The sequence below is a fragment of the Carcharhinus amblyrhynchos genome, chromosome 18 (assembly GCF_965287045.1).
Source record: "Carcharhinus amblyrhynchos chromosome 18, sCarAmb.v2.hapA, whole genome shotgun sequence".
Classification (NCBI taxonomy): Eukaryota; Metazoa; Chordata; class Chondrichthyes; order Carcharhiniformes; family Carcharhinidae; genus Carcharhinus; species Carcharhinus amblyrhynchos.
The window spans coordinates 13,154,019-13,171,433 of NC_137341.1; the positions used below are offsets into that span (position 1 = coordinate 13,154,019).

A 17,415-nucleotide genomic window follows, 5' to 3' on the forward strand; every position below is an offset into this window, starting at 1 on the left:
TTCTACGCAAGCCTTTAAAACGGTTACTGTGATAAATAACATAATACAGATAGTACCGTGACTGCCGCTTTCAATTACCTGTCGTGATCTTGGGCTAAAGAAGCCTCCAGAGGACAGGGGGATGCCCTGCAGCGTACTTGCATACCGCAGCCAATCAACAAGCTTCTTACTAACAGCATTCACCTGCTCTGTTGGAAAGAAAGAGCAACATTTCTGAGTTTGACTGGATCGGAGAATGCAGTCCATCAGGGTGTAAGGCTTCACAGGACACTGTGATTTGGAGTTTCTCTTTTCAAACAGCTTGGAACCAGATTATACTGGTAATTAACTTCACTTTTCATTTCGCCTTCTTGTTATTCAGTGATTTAACCCCTCCTTCAATAAAGTATTATACTGAACCAGACCGGTGGAAACTGTCTCCCCATTCTAAACAGCTTGGCTGGGGCAGCTGTGGAAGGTAACTGCAAATAAAAAGAACACTACGGCTCTTCAGACTCTTGGAAAGTGGTTTCTTTCTCTACACATCGGGACATCTGGTATCAGAGCTGGAGAATACTTGGCGACTACTCAATACTCCGCAAGTCGGGCAGACTATGAGCTTGATGGAGAATGATGTTCTAACATTCAATTCCACCTGCGCATTACAACATTTTACATTTATGTTGCAAACTGTTTCAAGGTAAATTGTTTTGATTGCTTAACAAGAATAAGATCTTCATTATGCTGAGCTACAGAAGGAGAAATCAGGAAAGATGACTGAAAGTTTGATCAGAGAGGTAATGTTTTAAGAAGCATTTTAAAAGAGGGGACAGAGATAGAGAGAGATTTAGGGAGGCAATTTCAGAGTTTGGGATGTGGGCAGCTGACAGTACAGCCACCGCTGAAGCAATAAGAGTCAGGGATATGCAAGAGGCCAGACTGGAGAAGCAGAGAGGGCTCAAAAGCCTGTAGGGCTGGAGCACACTTAATTCAGAAAACTCCCTCAATATACCAGTATGAAGGTTTCCATGTCCCACACCATCCATCACTGAATGCCATTTTTTCACTAAAGCACGTGTAGCTGGCATGGTGTGGATCTGTTCTTCAAGGGACATACTTTAATCCACAAATGGCAGTCTTTTAGTCTGGCAGTTTCAAACTCAGGTCTCAGGTTGACAGATGTGGTAACTGCCCCCAAAATTACTAGCATCGCTATTCGAAATCAAGGTAACCTCTCAGTTGTCTCCTTTCACCAGTAGGAAACTATTTGCTGATGTGCTTTTGAAAAACAATGTGGCCAAAACAAATTACTGGTGAACAGAGGCAGCGGATGAAAGGATGGAGCGACGGGTCAGAGAGATGGTCATGTTTCTCCACATCACCCAATTGCTCCAATGCACAGCATTCCTTCGAAAAGCGTAGTTTCAGTTGAAATTCATCTAAATTGAATATAATCACACCCCTTTTACATTGATCAGCTGTCCTTTTTACTATTCCTTCAATAAGGCAAAGCAATTTCTTTTAAAGTTATCTGTTATAAGGTTTTTAGTTTGATTTGACAAAGAACTACAACAGAAAAGCATGAAAGTGTGCACAAAAAACTGTTACGTTACTGCACTATATTGTGCTTCTGCCGCACTATTACTGTCTACTCTCCAGTCTACTGCTTCATTAATCTGAAAGGCATTTTTCACTGACGTTGACTAGAATGGGCATGTTAGGCAGCCGAGATTAGTCTGTTTCAAGGGATCTGTATTTGTTATAGGTGCAAGGGAGAGGTTATTTGGAAAGTGAATTGCTATAAACAGGTGACAACAATACAGCATTTACAAAGCAATTGACTGACATCTGAGCATGAGATTTAAAGCACAAGTTTCATTGAACAAAAATTCCTTTGGGGGTTGCTGTTATCAGCATATTCCAACATCACACCTGACTGCTTACCTTCATTGAGGGTTGCAGGTGCAATGTCAAGGATCTTGGATAAGATAGGCACAAGAAACCGGGAACTTTGACCCTCAGCTTGGCGCGATTCTAGCAGTTTCAGAACACGACTACACAAAGCTTCAACTGCATCTTTTTTATTCCCCTACAGAGGGAATTACAATGCAACTGTTAGATTTACTTCTTCACTCTTTCTTCGATTCACATTCAGCAGAGGTTCACACATCCACCCACAACTGGAAAAGCATACAATCTGCTGGAGAAATGATTGGAGTAGCACAGTTTCTTCCTCCCAAAAACAAGACTCAATCTGTGAGCTCCAAAAACTTCTAAGGGCCTCAGCCAAGAAAAGGTAAATACACTAAGGATCCCAAGGACTCAAAACAATTAAAAAGGCTGCTAAACTTAGTCATTTAGAATATTAATTAAATGGAAAAATACAATATAGACTGGCCGGTGTGAATCCGACCCTGTCTCAGTAACTCCCAGAGCAGTAAGAGGAAAATACAAGTCAACTTTTACACCAACGGTTATGGGAAAAGTCTGACACAAACCATATGGATCCCAAGGGGTTGTGTAATGTACCCACAACTGCAAGGACTCTTCCCTATCTGTCTCTGGTGTAAAGTGCACATACACAATACATGTGTTAAGATTCAGTCTGAGACAAACTCTATATTTGTGAGGTGGTCAAAGAGCCATACTGACGGCCTGGACCAGGCCTAATACAAGGTTGTGTTGTTCGAATTGGGGATCAGAGTGTCAGTCAGAGGCCCAGAGCTACACAGAAAGGTTGGAGAGCTGAAAGGGATCACACTGAGCCTGGACTGAACAATTTGCATGGTGTCTCACATTTATTTATTGAATACAATAGATAGAACAGTTATATAAAACCTAATACCATTGTCTGATGTTTAAAAAGCTCTCACGCTGGTAGCTGAATAAAGATTTTGTTGCCAAGCTGGTAATCCATTTATCAGGAGAGTTACCATGAGAAAATCCGCTGTTTTACTTATTTCAAGAATTCATTCAGCAAAATTTTAAAGAAAAGCTGAGGGCAGTTGTTCAGTAAAGATTCAGTGTTACAACCAAAAATATAACACAATGCTGCACTGGACCTAAAGGTGCGAAATATCATGCAAAAGGAGCATTACATGCTATTTTAGGAATTGCAGTGGTCATCTTCATAAATGTTTTGACAGATATTCTAAAATAAAGTTTTGAATTATTTGCACTTTTTTTGGTCTATTTAGTTTTTACTTCTCTTTGAAAGGTGCTAATATTGGGGTCCACACTCCAAGGGTGTTAATCTCTCCTCCCAGTACCCATCCAAGTGGCCATTCCGGACATGGAAGCTTAAGCAGTGACTTTTGGCAGGATATCTGACTACAACCAAGCCTAATCCTGCCTCACTAATACATGCATGAACTTTTACGGTAAGAGTCACGTGGCAGCAGTGGGATCGGGAATCTGAATTGCTTTGTTTGGTGAATGCTGCAAAAGTTTGTTTCTGTATTCTTGTTCAAAACATTCCATACAGAACAGAGAATAATAATGTTACAATGTACTATTTAAATGGAAAGAACTCAGTGGTTCAGAGCGATCTGGGTGTCTGGGTATACGAATCACAAAAAGTTAGTATTCAGGCACAGCAAGTGATTAGGAAGGAAAAGAGAATGTTGGTATTTATTGCAAGGGGAATGGAAAATAAAAGTAGAGAACTTTTATTGCAGCTTTAGTGAGACCACGTCTGGAATACTGTATACAGTTTTGTCCTCCTTATTGGAGGACAAAGATATAATGATATTAGAAACAGTTCAGAAAAGGTTCACTCGACTTATTGCTGAGATGAGAGGCTTATCGTATAAAGAAAAGTTTGACAGGTTGAGCCTAATATCCATTGGAGTGTAGAGGAATGAGATGTGATCTTATTGAAACATAACAGATCCTTGAGGAAATTTGATAGCGTAGATATCGGGAAGATATTTCCCCTTGTAAGACAGACTAAAACCAGGGGACACAGTTTAAGAATATCTACCATTTAAGATGGAGATGGGGAAAAATCCCAGAAAGCAGTGGAAGCTGGACCTTTGAATTTATTCAAGGTTGATTTAGACAGGTTTTTGATCAAAAAGATCTTATTGAATGACAAAGTGGAGTCAAATGGCTGAATGGTCGAGTCCCATGTTCCTAGTAGCAGAAACTGAACTTTGAGGATATAGTGCACAGTCGTTATGGGAGAAGTTGTTAAGCAAAGGACAAGTGCTGCTGCAGAAGGACAGAAGCAAATTGGGGGTTGGGGGAGGAGGGTGGGGGTGTGAGTAACCAAGGACAGTATTTGCAACATCTCAGTGGTGAGATCACAGAGCAATGATGTTTGATTTGATTTATTTTTGTCACATGTATTAGTATACAGTGCAAAGTATTGTTTCTTGCATACTACACAGACAAAGCATACCATTCATAGAGAAGGAGACAGTGCAGAATGTAGTGTTACAGTCTTAGCTAGGGTGTAGAGAAAGGACAACATAATGAAAAGTTAGGTCCATTCAAAAGTCTCATGACAGCAAGAAAGAAGCTGTTCTTGAGTCAGTTAGTAAGTGACCTCAGACTTTTGTATCTTTTTCCCAATGGAAGAAGGTGGAAGAGAGAACATCTGGGGTATGCAGGGTCCTTAATTATGGTGGCTGCTTTTCTGAGGCAGTGGGAAGTGTAGAGAGTCAATGGATGGGAGGCTGGTTTGCGTGATGGATTGGGCTACATTCACAACCCTTTGTAGTTTTCTGTGGTCTTGGTCAGAACAGCAGCCATACCAAACTGTGATACAATCAGAAAGAATGCTTTCTATGGTGCATCTGTAAAAGTTGGTGAGAGTCGTAGCTGACATGCCAAATTTCCTTGTGGTATGATTAGCAATCCAAGACACCAAAACGTATGAGGAAGCTTAATGTAACTTAAAGTACTCCTCCTTACCTGGGCCAGTATTATACTCGACAGAAGGCTCATGGTTTTCATATCATTCACCTCATCGCAAGATAAGGTCAATGCATTGCATGGTAGCACCTCTCGCAGAATGGCTGAACACAGAACAAGGATCGGCTGTGGTGCCTTCAGGAAGCATAACGTGCTGTGGAGTTTATGTAGGACATCCCTGGGAAGACTAGGTATCAGACAGAAAGATGGGAGTGCATCAGACTTTGACTCGTACAGACATATAACACGTTCTAATCACACTCCCGCTGTAAACACATCCAGCTGCTTCTTATTGCTGAGGGCAGAAACAAAACCAAGTCCTTCGCATCAGTTTGTCGTATACACCGATAATGATAATCACAGATATACTATTAAATGTCCACATGAAGCTATTAAAGAAATAAAACACAATAAATGATCACAGAGAAATTCAACTGTTGAGCTATTTGAGAATATTCCATCCTCACCACCTGGAACTACTTTTCTTTAATCTAATAATATTTTATGACAGAAAGTCAGGAAACCCAAGTTAGTCTACATTCGATAGTGAGGTTCCTCATTCCTTTCCTTTTGTTTAATTCATTTGTGGGACATGGACATCACTACCATGCCAGCATTTATTGCCCATCCCGAGTTGCCCTTGAGAAGGTGGTGGTGATACAATGATACAACTGAGTGGCTTCTAGGCCATTCCAGAACACAGTTGAGAGTCAAACCACATTGCTATGGCTCTGGAGTCACACGTAGGCCAGACCAGGTAAGGAGGGCAGATTTCCTTCCCTAAAGGACACCGGTGAACCAGATGAGTTTTTCCAACAATCGACAATGGTTTCATGGTCATCAGTAGATTCTTAATTCCAGTTTTTTTTTTAAATTGAATTCAAATTCTGCCGTGGCGGGTCTCCCCTGTTTGTTTCAAACACAGATACTTACGTTCTGCTGTACTTTGTTGCTGAGACAATCAGGAAGAGTTTTTGCAGGGAATCAACAGCTTCCTTATTATACTCCTTATTCTGCAGGAGGGTAGAGATGCGGGAGCAGAACTTCTGTAGGTCATCATCCTGTACTTCCCTGAGAGAGAGCAGAAAATGGGTATTAAATAAAAGCTGGGGTTAACCGAATGATGCAGCGGGTTTGATGGACTATCACATAAAAGTACCTCTGAACACTTTGTTGGAACACAAAGACCTTTGTTGAATATTATTAATTCTGCCAGCAGGGTACAAGATCCTGCAGTTGTGGTTTTAATGACACTTTGTTTCAGGAACTTAGTAAATAAACACTTGGAAATACTCATCAAGTAGTTCATATTTTCACTTTAGCTTTGAAGATCACATTAAACTATGAAGAGAGAGCAAAGGGGATTTTCTGGAACAGTTCCAGACATAAAAAAGAGACGTCAGTTGATCGGAGGGACTAAAAAAGCTGAGATTCTTTTCCCAGAAGATTAAGTGGAGAGTAAATAGGAATAACTAAGGAGAAACATCATTGGGATGTGTGTCAGCGACCAGAGGTCACAGATTCAAGACAATTAGCTCACAGCCAGAAGGAAGATGAGAATTTCTTTTTATAATCATGGTGAATTGTTATGATCAGGAATGCACTGCCTGGAAGGATAGTGAAAGCAAATTCAACAGTAACTTTTAAAAGGAATTAGATAAATACCTGAAAACACAAACATGCTGGCCTTCATAGCGAGGGGGATTGAATATAAAAGTAGGGAGGTCTTGCTGCAGCTGTATAGGGCATTGGTGAGGCCGCAGCTGGAGTACTGTGTGCAGTTTTGGGCGCCTCACCTGCGCAAAGATATTTTGGCCTTGGAGGGAGTGCAGAGGAGGTTTACTAGGCTGATACTGGAGTTGAGGGGGTTGAGCTATGAGGAGAGGCTGAATAAACTAGGCTTGTACTCGTTGGAGTTTAGAAGAATGAGGGGAGATCTCATTGAGATATATAAGATGATGAATGGGATGGATAGGGTAGAGGTGGAGAGACTCTTCCTGCTCAAAAAAGACTGTAGGGCTAGGGGGCACAGCCTCAAGATAAAAGGGGGGCGGTTTAGAACGGAGTTGAGGAGGAACTTCTTCACTCAAAGGGTGGTGAATCTCTGGAATTCTCTGCCCGTTGAAGTGGTGGAGGCTGCCTCGCTAAATATTTTTAAGACGCGGGTTGATGGGTTTTTGATAAGAGAGGGGATTAAGGGTTATGGGGAGAGGGCGGGAAAGTGGAACTGAGCCACGACAGATCAGCCATGATCTTATTGAATGGCGGGGCAGGCTCGAAGGGCTAGATGGCCTACTCCTGCTCCTATTTCTTATGTTCTTATGAAACAGCATGTGGAGTGGGACTAATTAAATAGTTCTAAGAGCCAGAACAAGCTGGCTGTGCCGTTTGCTCTATGTGGCACAGTATTTAGTACTGCTGCCTCTCGGCACCAGGATCCCTGGTTCTATTCCAACCTTGGAAGACTGTGTGGAGTTTGCACGTTCTCACAGTGTCTGCACAGATTCCTCTGGTGCTCCGGTTCCCTCCCACATTCCAAAGACATACAGGTTAGGTGGATTGGCCAGGCTAAATCGTACTATAAAGGGGCGCAGAGTTTCATAAGAATTCTGAAGAATTTATGGTAGCACAGTGGTTAGCACTGCTGCCTCACAGAGCCAGGGACCCGGATTCAATTCTGGCCTTGGGTAACTATCTGTGTGGAGTTTGAACATTCTCCTAGTGTCCACGTGGGTTTCCTCCAGGTGTTTTGGTTTTCTCCCACAGTCCAAAGACGTGTGGGTTATGTTGATTGGCCATGCTAAGTTGCCCCTTAGTGTCAGGGAGACTATGGGGATAGGACCTGGGTGAGATTGTTGTCGATGCAGGCTTGATGGACCAAATGGCTCCTTCTTGCACTGTAGAGATTCTATAATTCTAATAATTCTACACCCGTTTCGACTAACCAGTCCACCTGGCTAATCCAAGTCGGAAGCAGCCTTACAGCCCAAATCTCCATCACAGGCCAAAGCATTTGTTCTTCCTTGGATGCAAATGGCACAGCTATTGATAAAAAGTATCTGGCTACGAGGAGCAAATATACTAGGGGGATTGGCAGCAGCTTCAACAGTTTATGGCTGGATTGTCCTCCAATTCTGTTTCATATAATCCTATTAAAACGCATGTTTTCTTTTGCTGCCAGTTGTTTAAATGAAAGCTGTGCGTTTTTCTTCAGAAAGACCAATCTGCCATCCTGGCAATAGCAATCGTGTGTGCTGGATTCTCATCTCACAGAGCTGCAGGCAAATCTAATTATCGACTGACATTTCCACTTTGGCTCCTCTTGAGGAAATGGTTGCAGTTCAGGAAGAATTATTGCTCAATCCCATTAATTAGGGAACTCAAATGGGAACGGATTTGTCTCATTTATCAGATCGTACTCATCAAGCTAAATCCATCAGCGGGATTGTAAATCATTCAGAGCTCTGTTCAGTACCAGTTCCCTCTTGAATTTCTGATCTGGTGCCAAAAGCAGAACTGGTGAGAGGGAAGTTCTCATGCTGATTTTTGTTCTGATCAAACTGGTTCTTAGTCACTGGCCCACACCAATTTTCTGCTTTAAAAGCTAAATATTTTTTAAAACCAACACATCTAGTATTCACGGCTTTGCTATATTTTCCCTATGATTAGCTCGCCTTCATCCTCCAACTTTTGCTGGGCATGGTTGCTTAGCACTGGCAGCCTTTCAGCTTCCCCCAGGTAGCTCCTCTCAACAGAAAAGTGGGCATCAGCAGGCTCTTTGACTACAGATGTCAGGGTCGCCCAGACTGATCCTACACAGACCTCATGCTCAATTTCGAGCAGTAGTCACAGGGTGACAGCAATCCTGACAATGCTGCCCAATATGTCTCCTCTGGTTGTACTGACACCAAAGTCAGTGCCTTGGCTGAAATCAACCAACTTAACACAGTGGGAATCAAACTGGTCACATTGTAAGGAATAAGAGCAGGAGTTGGCTATTCAGCCCATCAAGACTCTGTTATTCAATAATATCATGGTTGATCTGATTACTACCTTAACTTCACTTTGCTGCCTGACCCTGTAACCCTTGATTCCCTGGTCAATCAAAAATCTGTCTCAGTCTCTACCTTCTCTTTTGAAGAGCATTCCAAAGACTAACCACTATTTGACAGAAGAAATTCCTCATTTCCATCATAAATGGAAAAACCTTTATTTTTAAACCATTCTAGATTCTAGAATCCCCCTTGAGGAGAAATATCCTCTCAGCATCTACACTATCAAGTCTCCTCAGAATCTTATATATCTCAATAAGATCACCCCTCATTTTGCTGACACCAAAGAGTATAAGCTCACGTTGCTCAACCATTCCTTGTAAGACAATCTCTTCATCCTAAGAATCAGCCTAGTGAACCTTCTCTGAACTGCTTTCAAAGCAAGTATATTATTCCTTAATTAATAAGACCAAAACAGTACTCAAGGAATCGCCTCACCAATGCTCTGTACAACTGTAGCAAGACTTCCCTACTTTTAGACTCCATCCCCTTTGCAATAAAAGCCAACATTGCATTTGTCTTCCCGATCACTTGTTGTACTTGCCTGCTAGCTTTTTGCAATTCATGCACAAACCTTCCAAATCTGCAACTTCCACCACATAGAAGGTCAAGGGCAGTAGATACATGGGAACTCCACCACCAGGAAGTTCTTCTCCAAGTCATTCACCACCCTGACTTTAAAAATATAGCACCCTTCCTTCACTATCGCTGGGTCAAAATCCTGGAACTCCAGTCCTCTCAGTATTGCGGGTGTTCCTACAATACATGGACTGCAGCAATTCAAGACGGTAGCTCACCACCACCTTCTCAAGGGTGTTTAAAGATGGGAAATAAATGCTGGCCTAGCCAGCGACACCCATATCGCATGAACAAATTTAAAAATGTACAAGGACACCCAAATCCATCTGCACTGCAGCATTCTACAGCCTCGCTCAATTTAAATAATATTTTGCTTTTCTATTCTTCCTGTCGAATGTGGACAACCTCACATTTTCCCACATTATACTCCATCAGCCACGTTTTTGCCCACTCTCATAATCTATCTACAGCCCTTTGTAGATAGACTGTTTTTTTAATCCTCTTCACAACTTTCTTTTTAAGCCTACCTTCGTATCAGCAGCATATTTGGTTACAATGCAGTTGATCCCTCCATCCAAATCATCCATGTAGATTACAAATAATTGAGGCCCCATCACTGATTCCCTACAGCACTCCACTAGTTAGTTCGCCAACCTGAAAATGATCCAATTTATCCTGATTCAGTTACCGGTTAGTTACCGATCTGCTTTCGATGCGAATATACCATTAACACCGTGAGCTCTTAACCTGTACCGGACTCTTGTCTGTTACACCTTACTGAAACGTACAAGGTCCAGAAAGGATTTGACAGGCTGGATGATGAAAGAATGTTTCTCCCTATGGAGAGACTAGAATGAAGGGAAAAAGTTTTCAAATAAGATGTTTCCAATTAACAGGGGAATGACAATAAATATTTTCTCTCAGAAGGTTTGAATCTTTGGAACTCACTTTCCAAAAGAGCAGTAGGACCAGGGCCCCTGAAAATTCTTAAGGTAGAGGTCGATCACAAGGTAGGTGGAACCTGGAGATGAGGCCACAAACTGATCAGCTGCAATCTTATTGAATGGTGGAGCAGAATGGCCTATCCCTGCTCCTAATTTGTCCATTTATTGAATGCCTTTTGGGAATCTAAATGCGCTAGATCTACTGGTACTCATTTGTCATCCTGTTTGTTACATCCTCAAAGATAATAAATCTTCTAATAAATCTGTCAAACACAATTTCGTTTTCACTAAGCTATGTTGACTCTGCCTGACTGTTTCATGATTTTGTAAATGTCCTACAACTACCTCTTTAACAATGGATTCTAGCATATTCCTAATGATAGATGTTGAACTAGCGAGCCCACAGATTCCTGGTTCCTCACCCCCTCCTTTCCTGAATAGTGGTGTTAAATTTATAGCATTCCAATCCACAGGAACCTTCCCAAAAACTAGGAAGTTTTGGAATATGATAATCGATGCATCCACTTTCACTGCAGTCTCTTATTTTAAGCTTCTGGGAAGCAGGCATTAGCTCCAAGGACTCATCATCCTTTAATCCCACTTGTTTTCCCACTACTTTTTCTCTAGTGACTGCTTTAATTCTGGCCGCTGATGGTACAAAGACAAGAAAGGTTTTGGGCAAAGATGCAAGGTGATATGCAAAAAATATGAAATTTTTTCAGCAAGTGTGATTTTTTTTTGTATAATGACTTGGAATGTGCTGTCTATGCAGGTAGTGGAACCAGAGACAATGGGTGATAACAAAAGGAGATTGGATGGGTACTTAAAGGATATAAACCTGCAGGAACATGGGGATGGAACGGAGGAACGGGCCTGAGTGAACTGCTCTCCCAGAGGGCTAGCATGGGCCTGATGGGCTGACTGGCCGTAATAACTCTAACTTTTTTGTTAAGGAGAGAGCAGAAAAGAAATTAGGGGCATGCAACTTCATTAAAATACTTAAACCAGGAATCTGCCTTCAAGATGTGGATTGGTGACTTGCTCCCATCCCAGTGGGTTTGAGATGTGTTGAATTTAAACTTTGGATCTTTTACACTTACTTCTCAACCAACTCAAACGGACCCATGTTTGAGGATCTGCAGTTGCCTGTGTCTATGTCAATTTTCTGTTTCAAAATAAACAGATGAATTCCAGTCCAAACAGATTCTGCCCAGAATTTAGCTTCTTTGCAAAGGTCATGACATCATAAATCCCATCCCTGGTATCGATCAGTCCTCCGAAATAAAGGCCATCCATGCCAGAAAATGTATTTATTTTCAATCTGTTAAGGCCGAGGGGGTTCCACAGATACTCACTCTATCTGGATTATCAGCATTTGAGGAGGGCATGCTGTTATTAATCTCTCCAAGCATGTATGAAGGAAGACAGGAAGACATAATTAACATTTGTAAATTCACAGAATCCCTGCTGCGCAGAAGGCAGCCATTCAGCCCACTGAGGCGGCACCAACAACCTCACCCAGGCTTTCTCCTTGTAACCCCATGTAGCTACCCCAGCAATCTCCCCGACACTAAGCGGCAATTTAGCATGACCAATCCATTTAACCTACACATCTTTGGAATATGGGAGGAAACAGTGCACCCGGAGGGAACCCACGCAAAGAATGTGCAAACTCTACACAGTCTCCCAAGACTGGAATTAATCCCAAGTCTCTGGTGTTATGTGACAGCAGTGCTAGCCACTGTGCTGCCCACTCTTCTTTCTAGCCAATGGACAGAGGAAACTTCTATCCTCTCAACTTGAGGGACATCAATCTGTGTCCCACAGATGAACAGGAAGAGGCCTGCCCAGTATTCACACTGTCCAATAACAGTGTGCAGACACTTGCTGCTTCACTGAAGTTGCTTTGTCTGGTATTTTAACCCGTCTACTCCAACTAAGGCTTCTACCAAAATAGCAGGCAAAGGCTTTTTACATGGGCAGATCATGAACTCTCACACTATTCCACAGCATAATATTCAGACCTGTGTGTATAGCTCTGGATCACACTACCACCTCTACTCCCTCCCATACAAATTCATCAGCCATACCATCAATCATCTCTCAGTAGATCAAAATACACGCCATTTTCTGCAAATTCACTTCAGTTCAGTTTGAGTTCCACGATAAAGGCAAATTCTAAGCAGCATCACATTAGTATACTGATAAAAATAAACACTTGCGCTCTTTCCTGCTTGCCCTTTGCTCTGTGAAATCTTAAAAATGGGCTAAAGCATACATTTCAGGTATTAAGAAGCTTTTTTAGAAAGATGATAACAGAAAATCTGTCAGGTAATCTGGATCTGTACAACAGATGTGTACATTACAAGTCTAAATGAGGAACTGGAGACAACAATTATTTGGTCATGCATGTTGCAGGTGTCAGGGCAAGTTGAAGAAGTAAATGGAATCCTGGGCTTTTCATGCAATGACACATTTCATACAAGTATACTTTATGGTGAAACTTTATAAAAACACTGGTTCAGCTTCAACTGAAGTATTGAGTCCAATTCTGGGCACCGCCCTTTTAGGCAGGATGCACAGGCATTGGAGAAGGCAGAGAAAAGATTTAGGAGAATGGTTCTGGTGATGAGAGATTGAGTTACATGGACAGATTTGCGAAGCTGTTCTCCTTAGAAAAGGTTGAGAGGAGATTGGCAAGAAACATTCAAAACTAAGATAGTTCTGGATAGAGCAAATAAGGGGAAACCGTTTTTATTGACTGAACGTTTGAGAACCAAAGACACTGATCTAAGTGATGGTCAAAAGAATCAAGGGTGACAGAAGTAAAACCATTTTTAGCGCAACAAATGGTTAGGCTCCTGATGCACCCCTTATGTAGCAATGGCAGAATTGGATAATTAAAGAAAAAATACTGTCCATTTTTTGAAAAGATAGAGGTGTGGGATCAGCTGAGTTGCTCCTACAAAGAGCTCTATGCAGCATTTTCTATATGTACTATGAAAGAGCTGTCAAGCTTTTGGTTGGTTTGAATGCAACAATCTTTTAAATTCTGCCTGGCTTTGCTTACTGTTTTGAAGGAACTTATTAACTTAACTTTCAAGGAAATTTCAACTGTTTAAAGTTTCTGAAGAGGTGAGACATGATCATAGAATAACACAGGGCAGAAAGAGTCCCTTCGGCCCATCAAGTCTGCACCGACCACAATCCCAACCAGGCCCTATCCCCATATCCCTCTAACCTATGCATCCCGGGACACACTAAGGGGCAATTTAGAATGGCCAATCAACCTAGCCCACACATCTTTGGACTGTGGGAGGAAACCGGAGTACCCAGAGGAAACCCACGTAGACACAGGGAGAACGTGCAAACTCCACACAGACAGTGACCCGAGCCAGGATTCGAACCCAGGTCCCCGGAGCTGTGAAACAACAGTGCTAACCACTGTGCTACCGTACCCTGCAACGATCTGTAGTCTTTGAGGTGAACCTATCTGATATATCTGAAAGCTAACTATTCAGAAACTCAGTTACTTGTTAGAAGAAGGAAGAATGTATATGTCTGAGAATTAATACAGACAGTTTAACATGAAGGTTGCAAACGATTTTATCTTTTGCAAGGAACTAGCTGATCTATTGTCAGAAAGTTATGTTGTTTCTTATTTTTTCATTGCTTTTAATTGTGCTATGTTTTCCTCTTCAAGGCCAATCAAGAATTTGTGGGATAGAACTAGTGGTTCATTTTTTTAAAAAAATTATGTACGTGGGCTGTCTATGTAACAAAAGTTACCTAGCTATCAGAGGATTGAGGAAGCTAACGTTCACTACCAAGCCACCTGAAATGTAGAAGCCAAAAATGTTTAGAGCAAAAATGGGTGAAAGAAGCCCAGAACGTAACACCAGCAATTCTAACATTCGAAACCCGTGAGCTGGCACCTTAAGTTCAATTGTTAAACAATCTGGTTTAGACTTGTTTGCAAAACCTCAGTCCTGTCTCAATCTGATAAAAACCTCTATCCTAAAAACACCGATCTACCCACGTGAAAGGCCTTTTCTCTTTTCAGATGCTGACCACTCTGTACTTTCTATTTTGAATCCACGGTGATTGCAAATGTCTCTACACAGTGGCGCAATGGTTAGCACTGCTGCCTCAGTGCCAGGGAGCTGGATTTGCTTCCTGGCTTGGGTCACTATGCGGCATTTGCACATTCTCCATGTCTGCGTAGGTTTCCGCTGGGCGCTCCCATTGTCCAAAAAATGTGCGGGTTAGGTGGACTGGCCACGCTAAATTCTCCCTCAGCACACCCAAACAGGTGCCAGAGTATGGCGATTAGGAGGTTTTCACAGTTGCTTTATTGCACTGTTAATGTAAGCCTACTTGTGACAAATAAATAAACTTTAACTTTTTGGAGAGAAAAAGCCCATTGTCTGCCAATCATTTGCTTGGATAGTGAGGCTCTGGTTTGTTACTTGTGTTTGTAGTGGGTCAGCTCAGTGGCTCCACTCTCACCCTAAGAGTTAAGGGGTTGTGGGTTCAAATCCCACTCCAAGATACTTGAGCCTTTCACTCAGGCTGACATTGCAGCGAGGTATTAAAGGATTGTGGCATTACCTTTCAGGTGAGAGGTTAAACCCTGTCTACTCTCTCAGGTGGATTACTGGTGCCAGAAGAGTAGATGGTGTCCTGATCACCAACATCAGGGGATTATCGCATTGCGGTTTGTGGGGATGTCCCCTTTAGCACTGCCTGAACTTCAAACACTATTTAATCGGCTGCCAAGTGTTTTGGGACGGGCTGAAAGGCGCTACATCAGTGCAACTTCTGCCCTCTTCAAGTGTTAAAGTAAGCAGCCTCACTCGCTGCCCGGGCTCCTCCTCTGTTACCTGGCCTGTCTGAGAAGATTCTCCGCCGAGGCCCCAAACATCGCGGCCACCAGCACCTCAAACCACCGCCTTCCGAATCTTCCCCGGCGCCAGGGGGAACAGGAAAGAGCGCGCACCAGAATAATCGCTCCGGCGCACCTCCCTTTGCTGTCCGGTGGGAAAGCAAAGCCCCGCAGTTACATTCCGGGTTCCTCTCCTCAGGCATTCAGGGTTTGAGAGTTGAGTGCAAATGTAAATTTTTAAACTGGGGAGGAATGAGTGCAGCCTGAAGATTATAATCCATGTTATGCGAATATACCTTAATGCAAGAGGAAGCAACATTCGAGTACAAAGGAGATTGGCTTTTATCTTTCTAAGTTTAATACATTATTTCATGTAATAAGAACATAAGAAATAGGAGCAGGAGTAGGCCATCTGGACCTTCGAGCCTGCCCCGCCATTCAATAAGATCATGGCTGATCTGTCGTGGCTCAGTTCCACATTCCCGCCCTCTCCCCATAACCCTTAATCCCCTCGCTTATCAAAAACCCATCAACCCGCGTCTTAAAAATATTTAGCGAGGCAGCCTCCACCACTTCAACGGGCAGAGAATTCCAGAGATTCACCACCCTTTGAGTGAAGAAGTTCCTCCTCAACTCCGTTCTAAACCACCCCCCTTTTATCTTGAGGCTGTGCCCCCTAGTCCTACTGTCCTTTCTGAGCAGGAAGAGTCTCTCCACCTCTATCCTATCCATCCCATTCATCATCTTATACGTCTCAATGAGATCTCCCCTCATTCTTCTCAACTCCAACGAGTACAAGCCTAGTTTATTCAGCCTCTCCTCATAGCTCAAGCCCCTCAACTCCAGTATCAGCCTAGTAAACCTCCTCTGCACTCTCTCCAAGGCCAAAGTATCCTTGCGTAAGTACAGCGACCAAAACTGCACACAGTACTCCAGCTGCGGCCTCACCAATGCCCTATACAGCCGCAGCAAGACCTCCCTACTTTTATATTCAATCCCCCTCGCTATGAAGGCCAGCATCCCATTCGCCTTCCTGACCACCTGCTGCACCTGCAGGCTGGGTTTTTGCGACTCATGCACAAGGACCCTGAGGTCCCTCAGCACCATCGCCTGCTGCAGTTTTTCGCGTTGTAAGTAATAGTCCTTCCTACCATTATTCCTACCAAAGTGGACCACCTCGCACTTGCCAACATTAAATTCCATTTGCCATTTCCTGGCCCATTCACCCAGCCTATCTAGATCCTTCTGCAGACTCTCCACACCCTCGGCGCAACTTACCGTTCCACCAATCTTGGTGTCATCTGCAAATTTCGACACCATACATTCGGTTCCCTCCTCCAGATCATCTATATAAATGGTAAATAGCTGAGGCCCCAGCACCGACCCCTGGGGCACTCCACTAGTCACCAACCGCCAATCCGAATAGCACCCATTAACCCCCACTCTCTGCCTCCTATTTGACAATCAATCCTCTATCCACGCTAACACCCTACCCCCAACTCCATGCCCCCTTACCTTCTGCAATAACCTCCTGTGAGGTACCTTGTCAAACGCCTTCTGAAAATCAAGAAAGACCACATCCACCGGCTCTCCTCTATCCACCGCCCTAGACACATTCTCATAGAACTCCAATAAATTCGTCAGACACGACTTCCCCTTAACGAAACCATGCTGCGTCTGCTCTATCAAGCAAATCCCCTCAAGATGCCTCGCTATTTCCTCCTTGATGACGGATTCTAACATTTTACCTACAACAGACGTTAAACTAACCGGCCTATAATTCCCTGCCTTTTGCCTGCCACCCTTCTTAAGCGTAACATTAGCCGCTTTCCAATCTTCCGGCACTTCCCCGGAATCCAGCGGCGTTTGGAAAATAACCACCAAGGCATCCACCATCACCTCTGCCATTTCTTTCAGAACCCTCGGATGCATTCCATCCGGTCCTGGGGACTTGTCCACAATCAGTCCCACCAGTCTGTCGAGCACCGCCTCTCTAGTAACAATAATGACATCGAGACCCTCCAAGTCCTACCACCTTTCCATCGCTAACACCCGGCAA

At 43.1% G+C, this 17,415-nt stretch overlaps 1 protein-coding gene across 3 annotated transcripts in view; it reads right to left on the bottom strand.

Annotated features, from left to right (window-relative positions):
- ap5z1 (adaptor related protein complex 5 subunit zeta 1) overlaps nucleotides 1-15,441 on the bottom strand; it is a 48,528-nt gene extending 33,087 nt beyond the window's left edge. For all 3 annotated transcript variants that reach the window (XM_080206397.1, XM_080206396.1, XM_080206398.1), the window contains exons 1-5: nucleotides 15,355-15,441; nucleotides 5,830-5,967; nucleotides 4,897-5,083; nucleotides 1,924-2,068; nucleotides 79-188 (exon numbers count right to left, since the gene is read on the bottom strand). In XM_080206397.1, the coding sequence (XP_080062523.1) occupies nucleotides 79-188; nucleotides 1,924-2,068; nucleotides 4,897-5,083; nucleotides 5,830-5,967; nucleotides 15,355-15,395 (621 nt within the window). In that variant the 5' untranslated portion in view covers nucleotides 15,396-15,441. The remainder of the gene's footprint in view (nucleotides 1-78; nucleotides 189-1,923; nucleotides 2,069-4,896; nucleotides 5,084-5,829; nucleotides 5,968-15,354) is intronic.
- Nucleotides 15,442-17,415: the final 1,974 nt, after the last annotated feature.